This window comes from Brienomyrus brachyistius, chromosome 9 (assembly GCF_023856365.1).
Source record: "Brienomyrus brachyistius isolate T26 chromosome 9, BBRACH_0.4, whole genome shotgun sequence".
Lineage (NCBI taxonomy): Eukaryota > Metazoa > Chordata > Actinopteri > Osteoglossiformes > Mormyridae > Brienomyrus > Brienomyrus brachyistius.
In genome coordinates, this window is record NC_064541.1 from 15,929,539 (window position 1) to 15,945,858 (window position 16,320).

At 44.0% G+C, this 16,320-nt stretch overlaps 2 protein-coding genes and 1 long non-coding RNA gene across 7 annotated transcripts; 2 read left to right on the plus strand and 1 right to left on the minus strand.

Moving 5' to 3' along the window:
- Positions 1 to 338: 338 nt before the first annotated feature.
- hjv (hemojuvelin BMP co-receptor) lies at positions 339 to 9,130 on the plus strand. Of its 5 annotated transcripts, XM_049024522.1 has the most exons (7): positions 339 to 565; positions 1,551 to 1,605; positions 1,832 to 1,935; positions 4,018 to 4,094; positions 4,389 to 4,539; positions 6,048 to 6,538; positions 7,501 to 9,130. In XM_049024522.1, the coding sequence occupies exons 5-7, from the start codon at positions 4,437 to 4,439 to the stop codon at positions 8,119 to 8,121; spliced, it is 1,215 nt and encodes a 404-aa protein (XP_048880479.1). In that variant the 5' UTR covers positions 339 to 565; positions 1,551 to 1,605; positions 1,832 to 1,935; positions 4,018 to 4,094; positions 4,389 to 4,436; the 3' UTR covers positions 8,122 to 9,130. The 5 variants fall into 5 exon arrangements, with proteins under 5 accessions (XP_048880479.1, XP_048880477.1, XP_048880480.1 ...); XM_049024523.1 differs by lacking the exon at positions 339 to 565 and having other exon boundaries at positions 583 to 1,605; XM_049024520.1 differs by lacking the exons at positions 1,551 to 1,605; positions 1,832 to 1,935.
- Positions 2,974 to 4,110, minus strand: LOC125748440 (uncharacterized). Its single transcript, XR_007399550.1, has 3 exons — positions 3,972 to 4,110; positions 3,421 to 3,579; positions 2,974 to 3,059 (listed from the first exon to the last, which is right to left on the minus strand). It is a non-coding gene; the product is annotated as an uncharacterized LOC125748440 (long non-coding RNA).
- Positions 9,131 to 10,758: 1,628 nt separating the features above from the next.
- On the plus strand, positions 10,759 to 14,090 carry txnipb (thioredoxin interacting protein b). The gene is made up of 6 exons (XM_049024524.1): positions 10,759 to 11,266; positions 11,547 to 11,622; positions 11,721 to 11,868; positions 12,058 to 12,417; positions 12,546 to 12,851; positions 12,939 to 14,090. Exons 1-6 carry the CDS (start codon positions 11,011 to 11,013, stop codon positions 12,984 to 12,986), a joined length of 1,194 nt encoding a protein of 397 aa, XP_048880481.1. The 5' UTR covers positions 10,759 to 11,010; the 3' UTR covers positions 12,987 to 14,090.
- The last annotated feature ends 2,230 nt before the right edge of the window (positions 14,091 to 16,320 follow it).

Below are 16,320 nucleotides of genomic sequence, written 5' to 3' on the forward strand. Positions count from 1 at the left end.
ACAGACGGTGCAGAAAAGGCGCGGGGGGGAATTTGTAATATGAATCTACATTTCGATTGTTTTGTAGGCTTTTGAAACCGGGAAATAAGACAGTCTGATAACTTTTTGACTTTTAGATTTTTTTTTCAGAAATTCCTGTTATGGGCTAGAAACTGGACACTCAGCGTGTACGGTCATATATATAAGAAAATATACTGGTCAAGAAGGGGGTGCAAATAGCACCGGGTCTGTCACTGACAGTTTAAAATAGCTCCTCTTTGCGAGTGTGTGCGCAAGTGAGCAGTTGTTGCTGGAGCAGCAGGTGTCCGCTGAGGCTGATTTATACCCCTAGTAGAAGTACTCTGTCAAAAATCTCAGTCATTCGAGAGCCGGTGTCGGGGAGGGGGGGAGAAAACGGCTGGTGAAAAGGTCCGATTTGTGACTGACACCTGTGTTATCAACTGAATGATCGTTCTTTGCGTGGAGCTAGTCTGGCTGCCCTATAGGAATTCTGTCATTTTGCAGCCGTAAACAAACGAGAAGTGCGCTCTTACAGACTGGCTATCGGATTTGTTTCTTTACTGAGGTAAGCGCAAAATATGAACTACGTGTGTAATTTTCATTTACTCCATAGATAAAATGAAAATGACAAAACCCAGATTATTACGCAGTTCTCTGTGTCACGTGACACAGCTTCTGCCTCCGAGATCAGCAAATTGGATGAAAGCCTTACATTTAATACAGTTAAGGCATATTTTGTACAAGTTGTCTAAAAATTGTTATAAAACCACTCCGTTATCTTGCCTGTTTTTATTTTAGGGACATGTCGTTACGGCAGCATGAACTTTCCGTCCGACTACCTGCGTAGCGTTTTAAGTGTCTCTATTTCATAGAGGAACTAACACTCTGAATTCTTCCTTTTTCATTTATAGTTCATATATATTGCTTTCTTACTTGCTGCCTGTTATATAGTTCAAGTATTTTGACGATGTCATATATTTATAGTAAAAGACTAACCGTTAATTTAAATGCGGCAAATTGTAGTGGTGTCGAATTAACATTTTTATTATTAGAAAAAAATATTCTAAAGGTGAGTTTTCTTTTGCTACGTATTACTGCCTTAGGAAAGATGCAACGTCTACGGATCTAGTTAAGTCTTTGCTGTATAGAAAAACATCTCCTGACCATTTTAGGTACGAATAATTTACTGATTGGACCAGTTTCCATTTAATGGTCGGTTTTTACGAGGGAAGCAGATTGTGTTATTTTTCGTGAGTCATGTGAGTGCTGAGATACAATAAAAAGTTGTAGATTCGACAACTTTCATCGCTATGTCGCACGGACATGGCGGAGCGGCATTTGTTATTCATATAATCACTTTATCCATTAGTTTATGTTTGTCGTTTCATGTTTAAAATAGCAATTTCATGCAATTTATATGGTTCGTGCAATCTACACGACTAATCCGGTTATAGTGTAAATGAAGATTAATCGTAATTCACACATAGGGGGATGTAAGCCGCTTGACAAGGACATTTCTGCATGTTTCATGAGGCTGCTGTGACTTGCAGGTCCAGCAGTATACGGAGCCTTGCCTGGAGGAACAAATACAATTATTTTATGACTGTAAGCATCGTTTGATATCTTGGGCCCAGAGAATTACTATTTGTGGGATCATTCTTGTTTACCTGATCTAAATTAAATTACTAGGATAAATAAAAAAGTAATTTCCCCTTGTTAAAAAAATTAATGCACCAATTAGATGCAAATAATCATTTATGATCTGGACTAAATAGACTGTAGAAGATGGGAGGTATTGATTGTACATTTAAATCAGTTTATATTTTCCAAGATATTATTTGCTGTGGAGAGCACAGTCCTGGAAGTCCTGGAAAAATTGATATGATTCCTAATTAGGATTCAATTCGGTTGCGGAGAGTAAGTCATATTGATCAGGTCAGTGAAACCGTTTTGTTTGTTTGTTTTGTTTGTTTGTTTTGTTTGTTTGTTTTGTTTGTTTGTTTTGTTTGTTTTGTTTGTTTTGTTTTTCAGTACTGGCATGTAGACAGGACTTGGAAATGGGAGACAGGCAGTAAACAGATCCCTCCTCTCACGCGTGTCCGACCTCATTGTAATGTCACTGCATATCCCACCTCACACGCGTGTCAGCAAGTACGGCAAATCACGACTGATTGATGGCAGTGGGGGTGACTTTGCATTGGGCATCGTGGGGTGTCTGGGCTTGAGTGCGAAGGCCCTAACAGTACAGTTATATTCTATGAGAATGGTAACATTGTTGGCGGATCAGCAGTCAGCTGTTTGATGGTCCGGAGGTGTCACCTGTTCTGAACAGCAGTACCAACGGTGACAAATGAATGTGTCAGTCTGAAGTGTTGTCACACCTGCATGCCGCACATTCCGGGCCACCTCACATGCCTGCAAACAGTGGGCATGTCTGCTGTATGGCACGTGTATGATCAGGGGCATTGGGGCTCAGTATTTAATTTGGCTTCATCCATCCCTTTAAGAAACAGACTTTTGCAATTAAATTATTAAGTGTTCAGGATTACCATATAACTCCCATCTACACCAGTGACACAGTTACATTGCAGCTGGGAGATGTTTCTGTATGCTGATGGAAACCATTAAGGAGTGATTCTGAGGATCTGTAACTGAACAATGACGAAATGACACTCTAAGGATGTCCTCATGCATGCCGATACCTCTTCAGTTGGTTGGCTCCCTAACCCCAGAGTCCATCTCTCTGCCATAGGAGTAGAAAGTATTTCAGACCAGAACACATGGTAGGGAGGGACCCGCCTGCGGGGGGGGGGGAGTGTCTGGCTAAAGGAATATATTTAGAGTCCGCTATTTCTGCCCTGCAACTGTGCTACCGATGGTAGCTTTTGCTAATACATGGGCTTAGTTTCTGTGAAGTGGAATATAGGTCATATGTAATCACATTGGACCTAAGGACAACCCTACAGGATGCTGCTGTTGATTCAGGGCTCACCAGCGTTCCTGTCAATTCAGCAGTGCGCGGCCATCTGTCCATCTGTCTGTCCATGTAGTCGCTGTCGCTGAAAGAAAGGAATATGCGGGCAATGATGGACTCTTTCAAATTAGGTTTTTTTTTAAGTTTTTTTTTTCTTGTTTTGCGAGCTCCTTAAGACCTGACTGTAGCTTTTCCATACAACTTACTGAAATCTAAATAGTCTGTATTACGGCAGTTTTTTTTTTTTTTGCTATTTAATGTTGACTTGCACAAAACAGTTCATGAAAAACAGAGAAGGACAACGCTGAGCAGCAGAGGCGAGTCGCGTGGCCGCTTTCGGCTTTTTGTTTGCATTTTGCAGTTCAGCAAACAGACAGGGAGAGAGTCCAAATTGCAAAATTACTATCCCTTCTCGAATCCATCCGTTGGGCTGGAAATTCACTTACCTTCTATCGCTGAATCCTGAAGGAACATGGTGAAAGCTGGCGCCTTGCGTGGTTTCGAGAACCTTGGAGTGGACTGCATGAAGTGTAGTTGATATGTCATGTCGTTGCGGAGGTGAGCTCTTCGGGTTTCCGTGATTGCTAGCGGCTGCACATCTGGGCCTACAGAATGAAAAGACGTTCACAGGCAAATTGCACGTCACATGACTGTATATGATTTACCGATAAAAATCATTTAGACACCGATGCTTTCAAATAACAGCTGTGATGTAAAGTTCCCAATTATAATTTTTGCACAAAAATAGTTCTATACACTCTATCCTGTTTCATAATTATTTTTTTTTTACTATTTTGTGTTTATTTGGTAATCCTGAACACTGTATTACATAGAATTATAATCATTTAGCTAATATGCTCCATGACACCCAATTGTGAAGTTTTTACAATTTAATAGTCCATAGCTGAAGGCTAATCTAGCTTCATATTTCTACTTTACAAGGAATGATTCACAGCATCGTTCGGAAGCAAAATGCAGGGGTGTGTATCACACTGACCTTTCGGTTCTGCTCTGCCTTCCTCCCTGCTCTCGCCTCTGTGAAGAGGACGAAGAGAAGATGCCTGAATCCCGTTGATGGCTGGTAAAAACCCCCGGACACACCTCTGCACACACACTAACGGTAAGACTTCATATTCATTTATTTAAGAATTAATTTAAGAAATTATTTATCCATTACTGTTTCTAAGGCCTTTTTCATAGATATTTTTTAAATCAAGACATCACAATAGTTAATAAATAAACTAACTTGTTTGATTTGAAATGCATAAATACTTCTGAAAAAGGATACTGTGAAATGGTATTAGATAACATGAGCAAAGTTCAGCCTGGCGAGACTTCGAGTACCTGTTTCCGTCTGGGTTTGTCTCCCCCTTGTGGACGCTTGGCTCATTGAAGTTTTGCGTCAATTTTGCAGGCTTTCTTCGGTGAGAGCTAGTAACCGTCTCGGGCTGGATCTGTATGGATGGGAATGGGGAAGCCAGCTGCCGGTTATAGGGACACACAGCTGTCGTGGAAGTGGGTTATCATTGGAACAGTCCTGCTTGATCACGTGTGCCGTTCCCAAGGTAAACATTTGAAATCTTATGACAGGAACTGAATAAAAATAATATAGAAAATTTACTTGGAGATTCATGACTGCATTTTCTTTTTTTAAATGTTAGTGTACAGGGCCGGATTAAGTCACCACAGAACACTAGGCAGGCAATATTATTTGCCCCCCTCTACCTGTAATATTTGTATTAATCATGGTTAGATAGCAAAGATAAATAGAGGAATACAGACACACACTCAGTGACCAAAAAAAGTTAAGCGCCCAGACGGAGAGGTGGAAATTAAATGAATCTGCGTGTGGTGAAAGGTCATGTGACTGTATCGCAATGATTATTATATCAGATCAAACAGACAACTGAGTTGGCAGTATGGGCACACTATGGCTCCCCACACCATGATGTCATACCCTATGTCTCCCCATACCATGATGTCATACCCTATGTCTCCACACACCATGATGTCAAACCCTATGTCTCCACACACCATGATGTCATACCCTATGTCTCCCCACACCATGATGTCATACCCTATGGCTCCCCACATCATGTCATACCTTATGTCTCCCCACACCATGATGTCATACCCTATGGCTCCCCACACCATGATGTCATACCCTATGTCTCCCCATACCATGATGTCATACCCTATGTCTCCACACACCATGATGTCATACCCTATGTCTCCACACACCATGATGCCATACCCTATGGCTCCCCACACCATGATGTCATACCATATGTCTCCCCACACCATGATGTCATACCCTATGGCTCCCCACACCATGATGTCATACCCTATGGCTCCCCACACCATGATGTCATACCCTATGGCTCCCCACACCATGATGCTGAGAGTAAAGCCAGTGTGTCTCTCCACAGCATTGGCAGGATTGGTCCTCTACCCGCGGTGTATATGCACACACAAAGGTCACCTGTGGTGATGCAGATTCACTGCTGAACATAGTGCAATGCTACTCGTCATCAGTCCATGCCTCCCGGTTATGGCACCACTCCAAACGCAGCCGTCACTGTGCTGGTGTTAACGGCAGCCTACGTATAGGCATTGGTTCCAACCTCGGGTGACTGTGACATCTGCATGCCCCACATGGCGGACAACTGCGCGATACGACCACCCGGCCTCATGCATACCCACAATGCGACCCCTATCGAACTCCATTAAGTGCAGGTGATGCTGTCTAATTCATCCCTGAGGAATCCTCTGTATCTGGTGACTAGACGTGCCAGCTTCTTGCAAACGTAATCACTTTTCTTCCCCATCGCGGGTCTGCACGTGTACCAAATGACATCCAATTCGGACCATTACTTCTGCGTGCTTAACTTTTTTTCGTCACTGAGAATATATATGAATATTTTTTCATCGCTTTGTGTGGGCTCCCTGTTGCCAGTCGGGCGCTTAGGCAGCTGCCTAGGTTGCCTACGCCTGATCCAGCCATGTTGCTGTGCATGCTGGGAAATGAAAAGTTTAATTTAAGACGACCAGACCCTGCTGTCTTTTTTTGCAGCCACTGCCCAATGTCGAATCCTGAGGTGTAACTCGGACTTTGTAGCTGCTCTCGGGCCTGACGGGGGCCGAGAGGGAGGCAGCGCGGGTTACTGCAGTGCCCTGCGCTCCTATGCCCTGTGCACCCGTCGGACGGCGCGGGCGTGTCGGGGTGACCTGGCCTACCACTCAGCCGTGCAGGGTATCGAGGACCTCCTCATGCAGCACAACTGCCCCAGGAGTGGCCCCACCGCTCAACCCCGCCCCCTGCCCCAGGCGCCTCTGTCTGGGGATGCCTGCCTGTACGAGAGGACCTTCCGGCAGCGGGAAGGCCGCCCCCCTGAGTACCTGCACTGTGGCGTGTTTGGGGACCCACACGTACGCACCTTCCTGGATGACTTCCAGACGTGTGCCGTGCAAGGTGCCTGGCCCTTGATGGATAACGAGTTCCTGTATGTCCAGGCCACCAGCACCCCCATGGCAGGGAGGATGTACGCCACAGCGCTCACAAAGGTGTGTGCCCTCCTCTGCCCTTAACGTGCTTTTCCCCTGCCCCGTGTTTGGTGAAATTTTTTATTTTTTTTTTTCCCCTTCCAGTTGAGTACCCATCTTTGAAAATATGGAACAACTTAAGAACTGGTGCCGGTTTAGTCCAAGAGCTGGGCAGTAATAGTGTTACTGATTACTTTATGCTTTCATTACCTGTTCTATTAAGATGGATGGATGGATGGATGAACGGATATATGGATGGACTGATGAATGCATTGATAGATGAATGTATGGATTACTAAATCAAATGCAGTCTCATCTAGCTTGGTTATCACAGCAGGCCATTTCATCAAGATTACATCAGTCTTTATTCTTCAGCTAGATAATTACAAAAATTCTCCTCTAAATTACTCAAGAACTATCGAGTGAAGAATGATGGCGAAGGACAGTTAAAACCTATGACCCTATCTGCCTGATCATTGTAGTCTCCCTTGTAAGGGATAAACTCGACAGAGGAGCATGATTTCCAGCTAAAAAATCTTAACTGGATGCTTCAGTGAAGGCAAATGATGGCTGTTTTGAGGAATCCAAGCCTGAGAGTGATGGTAGTGAGTGGCTCTGTGGTTAAGATGCTCCACCTTTGATTGCTAGTTCAAATCCCATCATCAGCATGGGACTTAAAGAAATTCCTTTGGTATTACATTTTCATTTTGAAGCATTTACAGAAAAAACATATGACCTTAAACAAGAAAAATCTTACTTTATAGAAAACATACTCAAGCTTTTGACAGGTACAAAAAATAACAGTACACAAATGTTACTATTCTTTTGTATTCCAGTTTAACTGCCACTACATTACGTGTCATTGTGTAGAAAATACCCCTTTCTTTCCAAGTGATGAAAAGTGTCGGACATGTCATTTATGTGTGGAAATGATTTGACACGTGTTAATATCGGTACTATAATTTATCGATCCCCCACCACAGATCACCATCATCTTCAAGAACTGGCGCGAGTGCATCGAGCAGCAGATCTACCAGGCCGAGCTGGACAATGTACCGCTGGCTTTCGTCGACGGCTCTGTGAGCGACGGTGAGCGACGGGGTCACCACAGCCTGCAGGTGAGCAGCCAGGACCCCGGACGTCACGCTGAGATCTGGGCTGCCCACATCGGAACCACCCTGGTGGTCAGGCAGAGCGGGCGCTCGCTGGGCCTCTCTGTGCGCGCCCCCCTGGCCATCGTAAACTCCTTCACGTCAGAGCAGGACCTGCAGCTGTGCGTCTGGGGGTGTCCCGCTTCCCAGCGGCTCCCGGCCCCCCACCTGTCTGCACCTGCAGCCGCCCATGCCCACTGCTCCACCCTCCTCCCCGAACAGGATATATACTTCCAGGCGTGCTTGTTCGACCTCCTGGTGACTGGTGACCTAAACGCAAGTGCCGCTGCCGTGACAGCGCTGGAAGATGCCCGCGGCATGATCTCAGACCCCGAGAAAGTGCATCTGCTCCTAGGTGGGGCTAACAGACACCCGAGTCCCATCTCAGTGACTCTCACTCTGGCTGTTCTCACGGGCAACATGGTACCTCTGCTGTCTTTGCATTGTGCATAATCTCCCACTAAACCAAATTCACTTCCTATTTCCTCCACCACTTCCTGCCAACAAGAGATTTCGTCATAGACAATTTTGTTCTTCTTCATTGCATTTGCATTATTTATTAATATTATTATTACTTGCATTCAGCTTAGTGTGAGGCATCTCATCCAAGGTGCTCCACTGCTCTACACTGCCAAAGATCTGTTCCTGCCCCCCTCCCCCCCCCCAATACTAGTTAAATGGTCGCAAGATGGATGGATCGGCCCAGTCTGGTCCTCTTGAAAAACTTGAGAATTGCAGATTTGCCTGCAGTCCCTTGGGAACAGCGAAGAGCATGTGCAAGGAAAGGAGACACAGAAGGAACATGCGTTTGCTCAAACTCCCTAAGAAAAGTCCACGAGGGCTCAACTGTATTTTCCGTGTGACGTACATCTTGTACGTGTCACTGTAAGGCTGGGACTCAAGTGCACGCAGTTTCTACAGCATGCTTATGTTCTCAGGCCAGGCCTTGGGAATTTTCAAGGGCCAACGTGAAGGAGACTCTGCCTTTTGACCGAATGTCAAAAGTACAGCAGTTGATGGTGTAAATACATAAAGTATGTACAGTGTCATTTTGCAGGTTCGTCTTTTACGCATGTCTGTGTGTATTTAAGATTATTTTATAGAAATGTAAGTAATTTTGGTATATACAGAATAAATCTGGCTTTTGTGTCTGGCCCTCGGGCCCCCAGGGAATCATTTTTAACCTGTACTGGAACGTTTTAATATCGTTTATGTGTATTAGGCTTCTGTGGTGACAATCTATCTGTGAGTAAATAGTACAGCACGGCTGTGTCTAAATCCAATATATGCGATAAGTGACTCACAGAAATTTTCAGCATCCATGTCTAAATATTATATATAATGTACTTTGATTATATAAATGAACAAACTCTGGTGATAGCTGATGAGAATATTTAAAATGAGTTTACTCAAAAGCAGATATTAAATATGTGTGTTTATTAATAAATGGCAACGAACAGTGTTTTGTCTATTATGACTTTTCCGTATCTTTAGTTGGCAGTAAAAGTACAAAGACACGTTTAGGTCTGAACCCTGCCACAAGACAACAGTGCAATGAACTTCAGAAATACACCCAGTGAAACCAATCTTAGCGTATTCCATCTGTAGCCTCCCACGGCCGAGCACTAGAGGGCGTCCTCACAAAAAATTCCTTCACCGCAGACACATGCGATAACACTCTATCGCAGAAACTGCAGCTTGTAGCTGCCAAGCGCAGATCGCATAGTGGCCCGGGTATATTTCCAATGTTTCATCACCTGAGAGCCCATAACGACGTTCACAACATATCTTTAAAAGATTTTTTTTGTTTTGTAAAGCTTATTACTCTAAACGCAATATTATATAGCTTATACATGACACATTCCTTCATTATGACCCCAAAAGGCATTGTTCATCATGAAAACAGTATTACGTTCCTTTAGGATGTTAATTAATTACTGCAATACAAGTAAAATATACTATAAATTTGAGGTATTTTTCGTTTTAATTTTGTCATTGGGTGACAGTATTCCCAAGGGCATACCTTTGACTAGAACACTGGGTGGGGGGGGGGGGGTTTCCGAAATATAGGTCTACACTGACATTCCCTTTTTTCCCAACACATTCTGAAATGGGGGGGGGGGGGGGGTATTCTGAAAAAATCTACTCGATTAATCACAAGGCTGCCAACTGTCACGCTTTTAGACTCACGCAAGAAATTTTACGGCAAATCTATATTATTCCATTATAAAGCTCGGATTAGCTACATCAAAATCAGTTTGCAAACCCTACAGATTATATACAAGGTAATGAATCTGTTAAATATAAGTAAATGATCGTGCAGTTGTGCCTCGAAAGTCTCACGCCAGCCAGCTGACCAAATCTGGTAGCCCCGGAATCAGTTTACTGATGAATCTCTAAACTTTGCATTGGCAAGCATTAACGTGAATATACACAGCAGGGGATAATTATTCAAAAAAGAATGGGACACTTTTCTTGTTAAAAGAACAAACATTTCAAATGATTTTTGCGCGTATGCTGGATTACCCATATTGCTATCCACTCAAGAGTACCAAAAGAAGATGTCTCAATTTCGCCTTTCTTATTATCCTTTGACCATCGTTCGCACCAGACAAACGTTGCTTGTTTTGACCAAAAGCGCAGATGAGATCTTCATGGAAAACAAATGTTCCTAACTGCTCTAAAATATAAAGTTCTCCTATAGCGGTCAGCATTCACGCCTCATAGGTAATTAAACAACAAGTACCATCCGCTTTTTTTGGATCGCTTCCGTAAAGCACGCGATGTTTTTGAAGAAACTGGGAAGTTGCCAGCCAGAGCACATCATAGGGGGAGTTTTCGCCACGTGGTCATCTGCACTCCTTGATTTATTCCTTCTTTGCTGGCAATAACTTTCTGCCCCCTCCTTTTGATTGTAGCATTCCACCCCGTGCTTGTTTTCAGGCATGAGGTGTCCACGCGCCACACTCGCCTGCAGATTGGTCGAGAATGACACAAACAACGCCTTTCGACCAATGGCAGTGCTGTGCACGAGGTGAGCCACGCTGCGCATCCGAACTCCACGTGCACAACTGAAAGTGGTCAACAATCGCGATGGTTCCCTGGAAGATCCTGAGCATATATAAACCGCTGGTGTTTACAGCGTTCAAAGCGAATTCACACGTAGCAGTGGGATAGCATCTAAAAACACGCTGTTTTGTTTCATTATCACTGGAGAAATCAAAACGAAGTCCCCAGAACGCCATTCAAATGCAGTAGAGTATCCGGCATCAATTACCTAGAACTAAAGTTCGTGAATATTCTCCTCTTTTTAGATTCGCATACATTTCACTGAAGGCAATTATGGTTGTCATGACAAAGAAAGTGAAGACATTCGAGATCGTTTTCAGCGACGCTAGCAAGTCCTGCTATTCGAGCGGGGACAAAGTGGCTGGGAGGATCGTGGTGGAGGTGTGCGAGGTGACCAAAGTCTCGGCAGTCAGAGTCCTCGGCATCGGATGTGCTAAAGTGGACTATAGCAAAGGAAAACAACGCTGCCGGGAAGCAGTCGACTACCTCAAATACGAAGAAGCCCTCTACCTGGACGGCCAGCCTAGAGGTAAGCCTTTTGGGATGCGATCAAACCTGTTCAGAATAGAAGATAGCAGCTTGAACGCTGCCAGAATGGATACAGTTACTGGCGTTTACGCATGTAAATTTGTGCAAGGTAGGGGGGGGGGGACTACGAGCAACGGAATTGGCAGTGGATGGGGGGGGATTCCTTGGCCTACCTTTCCATAAGAACTTGGCTTAGCAACAGAGCCAGCTTAACTCATTCATGTTTTACAAAGCTGAATAGAAAACATGTAAATAAACATGCTTTTGTTCTCCATCAATAGATACAGACGGATCCGTTACTCTCAGACCAGGAAACAAATATGAATACATGTTTGGATTTGAGCTTCCTCAGCAGGGGTAGGTATCACTGAGATCTGACTGAGCTGTAATTGAACTGTGTTTTTCTGTCTGGGTCAGTTTTGAATACAGTGTGTCCTCTTGTCATGTTCCTACAGGAGTTTGGTCTCATCCTACAAAGGGAAATTTGGTTCCGTTCAGTATTACGTGAAGGCCGTGATGGAGAGACCATCCCAGACTTCCCTGGAGTGTAAAAAAGAATTTGAGGTTGAAGAGCCCTTGGATATTAACACACATGACCTCCTGGTGAGACATTTTTGAAATAAGGCAGCAAAGAATTGCGCGTCATGTGTAATAATAAAGATCTAGCCAGTATTTTGTGCGTCTTTGATAAAGATATTGGATGACTTATTTAGTTATTATGACAGACATGAAACAGTGTGTGAAGTATGCATGGTATATCATATGACGTGTGTTCCTCTCTCCCCCCTTCAGTCTCCCATAGGTGGCATGAAAGAAAAGAAGGTGACCTGCATGTTCATTCCAGATGGACAGGTTGCCCTTCAGGCCAAGATAGACCGCAGAGGCTTCTGCGAGGGCGAATACATCAACGTCAACGCCAAGTTTGAGAACACGTGCTCACGCATTGTGATCCCCAAGGCCGCCATCATCGCCAAGCACATGTACCAGGCCAACGGGCGCACCAAGGTCTGGCGGCAGAAGCTATCCTCCGTGAGGGGGAACCACATCATCTCTGGCATGTGTGATGCCTGGGAAGGAAAGAGCATCCGCGTGCCCAAGATCATGCCCTCCATCCTGGGCTGCGACATCATCCGAGTGGAGTACACCCTCATGGTGAGCTTGTATTCCGTGCCTTCGAAGAAACTGTTGACAGTTGTATGGAGAAGCTCTATATATTTCCTGTACTAGATTAGACTTCATATTTCTGTCATTGACATTGCCGCTCTGCTTTTGTTCCTCAGATCTATGTCCACATCCCCGGCAGTGACAAGCTGTCCCTTGAGTTACCTCTGGTCATCGGGACCATCCCTTACAGTGGCTTCAGCAGCCGTTGCAGCAGCATGAGCAGCCAGGAGGCCAGTATTCACTCCAAAAGCTGGGGGTCAACCACCATGTCCTCCCTGCCTCCCAGCTACAGTGACATCATCCGTGACGAGTCGCTTGACACGCCCCTCGTCCCCCTGTTGGACGACTACGACGGCAGCGACAGTCCTATCTTCATTCACGCCCCGCGGGTCCACTTAGCCCCTCCACCCGCTTACTCCGAGGTACGTAAAGATACGAATTTTAAGAGCTTCCCCGTTGGCAGATCCTGCATGTGCCCTAACTTGGTTTCCATGTTTCTCCTTCCATAGATTGTTGAGGAACGTCCCACCAGTGGCTGTCTGCTGCAGGTTTGCTGAACTGCTGCATTCTTCTGGAACTCCAGCAGTAGTCCGGCATGTTTGGGCACAAGAGTGGGGGCATTGTGCTGATGGTTCGATTCGCCCCCGATGGACAGAGGAGGAAGCTGGTATACCGGACTGGTCGTGGGATGACCATGTCTGTGACCGTCCTGTAAAGGCCGTGGATAGAACACTGCATTTATATGAAGTATTCGTAGGCTTTAACAGTTCTGTTTGTGGAGACAGAGTTGGCATACATATATTTTTTTGTTAGCAAAAGCTGCAATGTAAGATTTTTCTGTAGACCATAAGCAATTTTTTGCCATATTGATACCTCAAGGTTTATTTTCATGCAGAACAGTGTTTCATTTTTAAAAATATCTTCTCAAAGCTTGAAGCCAGTAACCTTGCCTTCTCTGTCTTGCCCGTCCGTGTTAACGCCCACCGAGTCATTCCATGTGAATCTTGCATTATAACAGGATTCAGGGTTTTGTTAAAACCGCTTAAGAAAGCAAGCAGTAAAAACATATTATGAAAATGTAACGTTTTTGTTAATGTATTGCATGTTGATTATTGTGTTTTGTTTTGTTTTGTTTAGACAGCACAATGCATCTTTGGTTTAAACTTGTGTGTATAAGTTATTGTGAATTTAAAAAAAAAAAAAGCACTTTCTTATCTGTCATGCTGTGGAAGGACATTTCTAGTCTTCCAAAGATTTGGACTGATTTGGAAAGATATGTTACATGATGTTACAGTTGTAAATCCAGTAACTATAGAACAAAAATGACTAACATGCTGTTTATTTACATCAGAAAGGGAAGAATGCCAGTCTAAATTGCTTACAATGAAAGTAGCTGCCTTGAGATGATTGTATTTGGCATCTATGAATGTAGGATGAGGGGTGTATATTTGATATTTGTGTTCCATGGGCTTTTTGCAGAGACCATTTCAGTTTTGGGACAAACATAGAAGACATTGCTGTTTTTTCATGTTTGGGCAAATTAATGATACTGGCACGTAATTTTTTATTTTATAAATAAAATACAAAATGTTATTTTTGTATGAAACCCCATGGGTTGATTTTTCTATACATGATAATAAATAAACTTTTTTTTTTCTGTAGTACTGGCTATGGTGTTATTCTTACTTGCAGCAATTTGGAAAATTTGTAGAGAGTGACAGTGAACCTGGCATGTGTCCCAGTAAGCAGAGGGCACAAGGTGGGGGACACCCTGAATGGGCTGCCAGTTCTTCCCTGGGCACGCGCACTGGCAATCACATACTATGGCTAATTCAGAACCCTACCCCACCCCAACTGCATGTTTTTGGGCTGTGGGAGGAAACTGGAGTACAGTCGACCCAGTTGCATCACAATTTTCCCCATGATGGTTTTGAGATTTCGCGTGGCCTGCATAACACATAAACATGTTTGGGATTTTTGCAAAAGCCAGAGATGAACCACTTATGTTTAATAACTTATAAATGCATGACATATATGAGCAGTGCTGGTTTGGAGGACGCCAAGCGTGTTCATGGCAGCCTCTCACATGATAAAGAACGGAACGGATTCTCGCAGTGATCTTTCTAGCGCGTGTTCCTCGTATCTTGTTGTGCCTTTTTAGTGCCTTCGACTGTATTTAAATCCGAAACACTTCCCTTTGTTAGCCAGGCAGACTAAGGGAGCCGAAAAATGTTGCGTGGTTTTTCCAAATCGCAGAGGGAGGGCTGCGCCCCTCGCTTCCACCATGTGTGTGTGGGGAGGGAGTTGACTGTACTTAGAAGAATCTACACACACACAAAGTAAAGGTAGGACTGGATCCCAAAGTCTTGGGGGGGGGGGGTGAAACCACCATACCACCCTTAAGAAAATCACTCTCAAAATTGTGCACGCTGCAGTTCACATTTCAGTTTATTCCTACACAAAACCGAAATCTTTAATGCAATTTCCCTGAAATTTCAAAACCCATTTGACATGCCGAGGCATGTTTTCTATTCTCATGGTGAAGGACAAGATCTGTGAACTGAAGAAGTCTGTCCTCTATTCCTGTCTTCAGAGCAGAGTTCAGCTACCATGATGTCCACACAATGACGTCTGGTAACACTTTACTGGAAGGGGTGCACATAATGTAGTAGTCCATGCTTGCTTAATGTATTATTTAACCAGAAACGTAAGTAATAGTTACAAATTGATCCCATATTCTTTCGTCATTAATCAACCATGACGGTTCATGTATTTCATGCAATTACTGTATCTGTTCATCAAGCATTTGTGCAGAAACATATTTGACAAAACTTAAGCTTATAATTCAGATGTTTCTTACAGATGGGTGATATGCGCCTTTCCTCAGTGCATGTTTTGGTTGAATGTAGCGCAAATCCCACAAAGGTTGTCTGACTTGTAGCATGATTGTACCAAAAGCAGAAGATTATTATTATTATTATTATATGGCCAAACTGGCATTACTTAAGGTATCTCAGTAGGTTCTGACGGCTACATCTGGGAGACTTGCCAGGAGCCCTTGACCTGTTGTTTGCTGCTGAGAGATTGCATGCTCCATCATTGTGGCCCGCAGAGTGAAAATGAAGCATATTAGAGCCCTACATTCCACTCGCCCCTGGAAAGTACACCGGGAACATCATGTGTAATGGCTATAAAAAGTGCTAAACCCCTTTGGACCACACTTCATTCTATTGCAACATGGAATCGCAACGTCCTATTTTAGGTGTTTCCACCACTGATCAATATAACAATGTCAAGCCTACTCAACACTGTAAATGACCGAAAAAAAGATTACATCAGTAGTTGATCCCTTAAGCAAATATTTGGTACCACCGACGGAGATTACAGCCAGGATTCTTTGCAGAAGATTTATGCCACAGCTGATGAAGAACAGTTATCAATTACACCCCCGTATTGGACTGAGGTAAAAGCTTTGACTAGGTCACTCTGGAACAGTCATTTGTAAGCCATTCCTGATTGTTTGAGTCATTGTCCTGCTGGAACGGCAGGATCTTTTCCTAACTCCCAGGCCTGTTGTGGAGTGCAGCAGATCTGCTTCCAGGATGCCCTGTGCTTTGTTCTGCAAGCATTCTGCCCTCTAAACCTCATGCTAGCTATACCAAGTTGCATGGTTGCTATGGCATTTATACCTCTGCCAAACAGAACCTATAGTCAATGCCAAGTATCTTTGGTTTAATCCAAGTGTAGATTCCACTGTTACTGTCCAGCTTGGCTCTGACTAACTGTCATTTGGGGGTTTTGATTGCTCCGTGTGTTTAATTGTTACCACTGTTCTCGTTTCCGAATACAGAATCTTTAGAACCGTTACTGGGTTTTTGTTGGCTTTTCTAG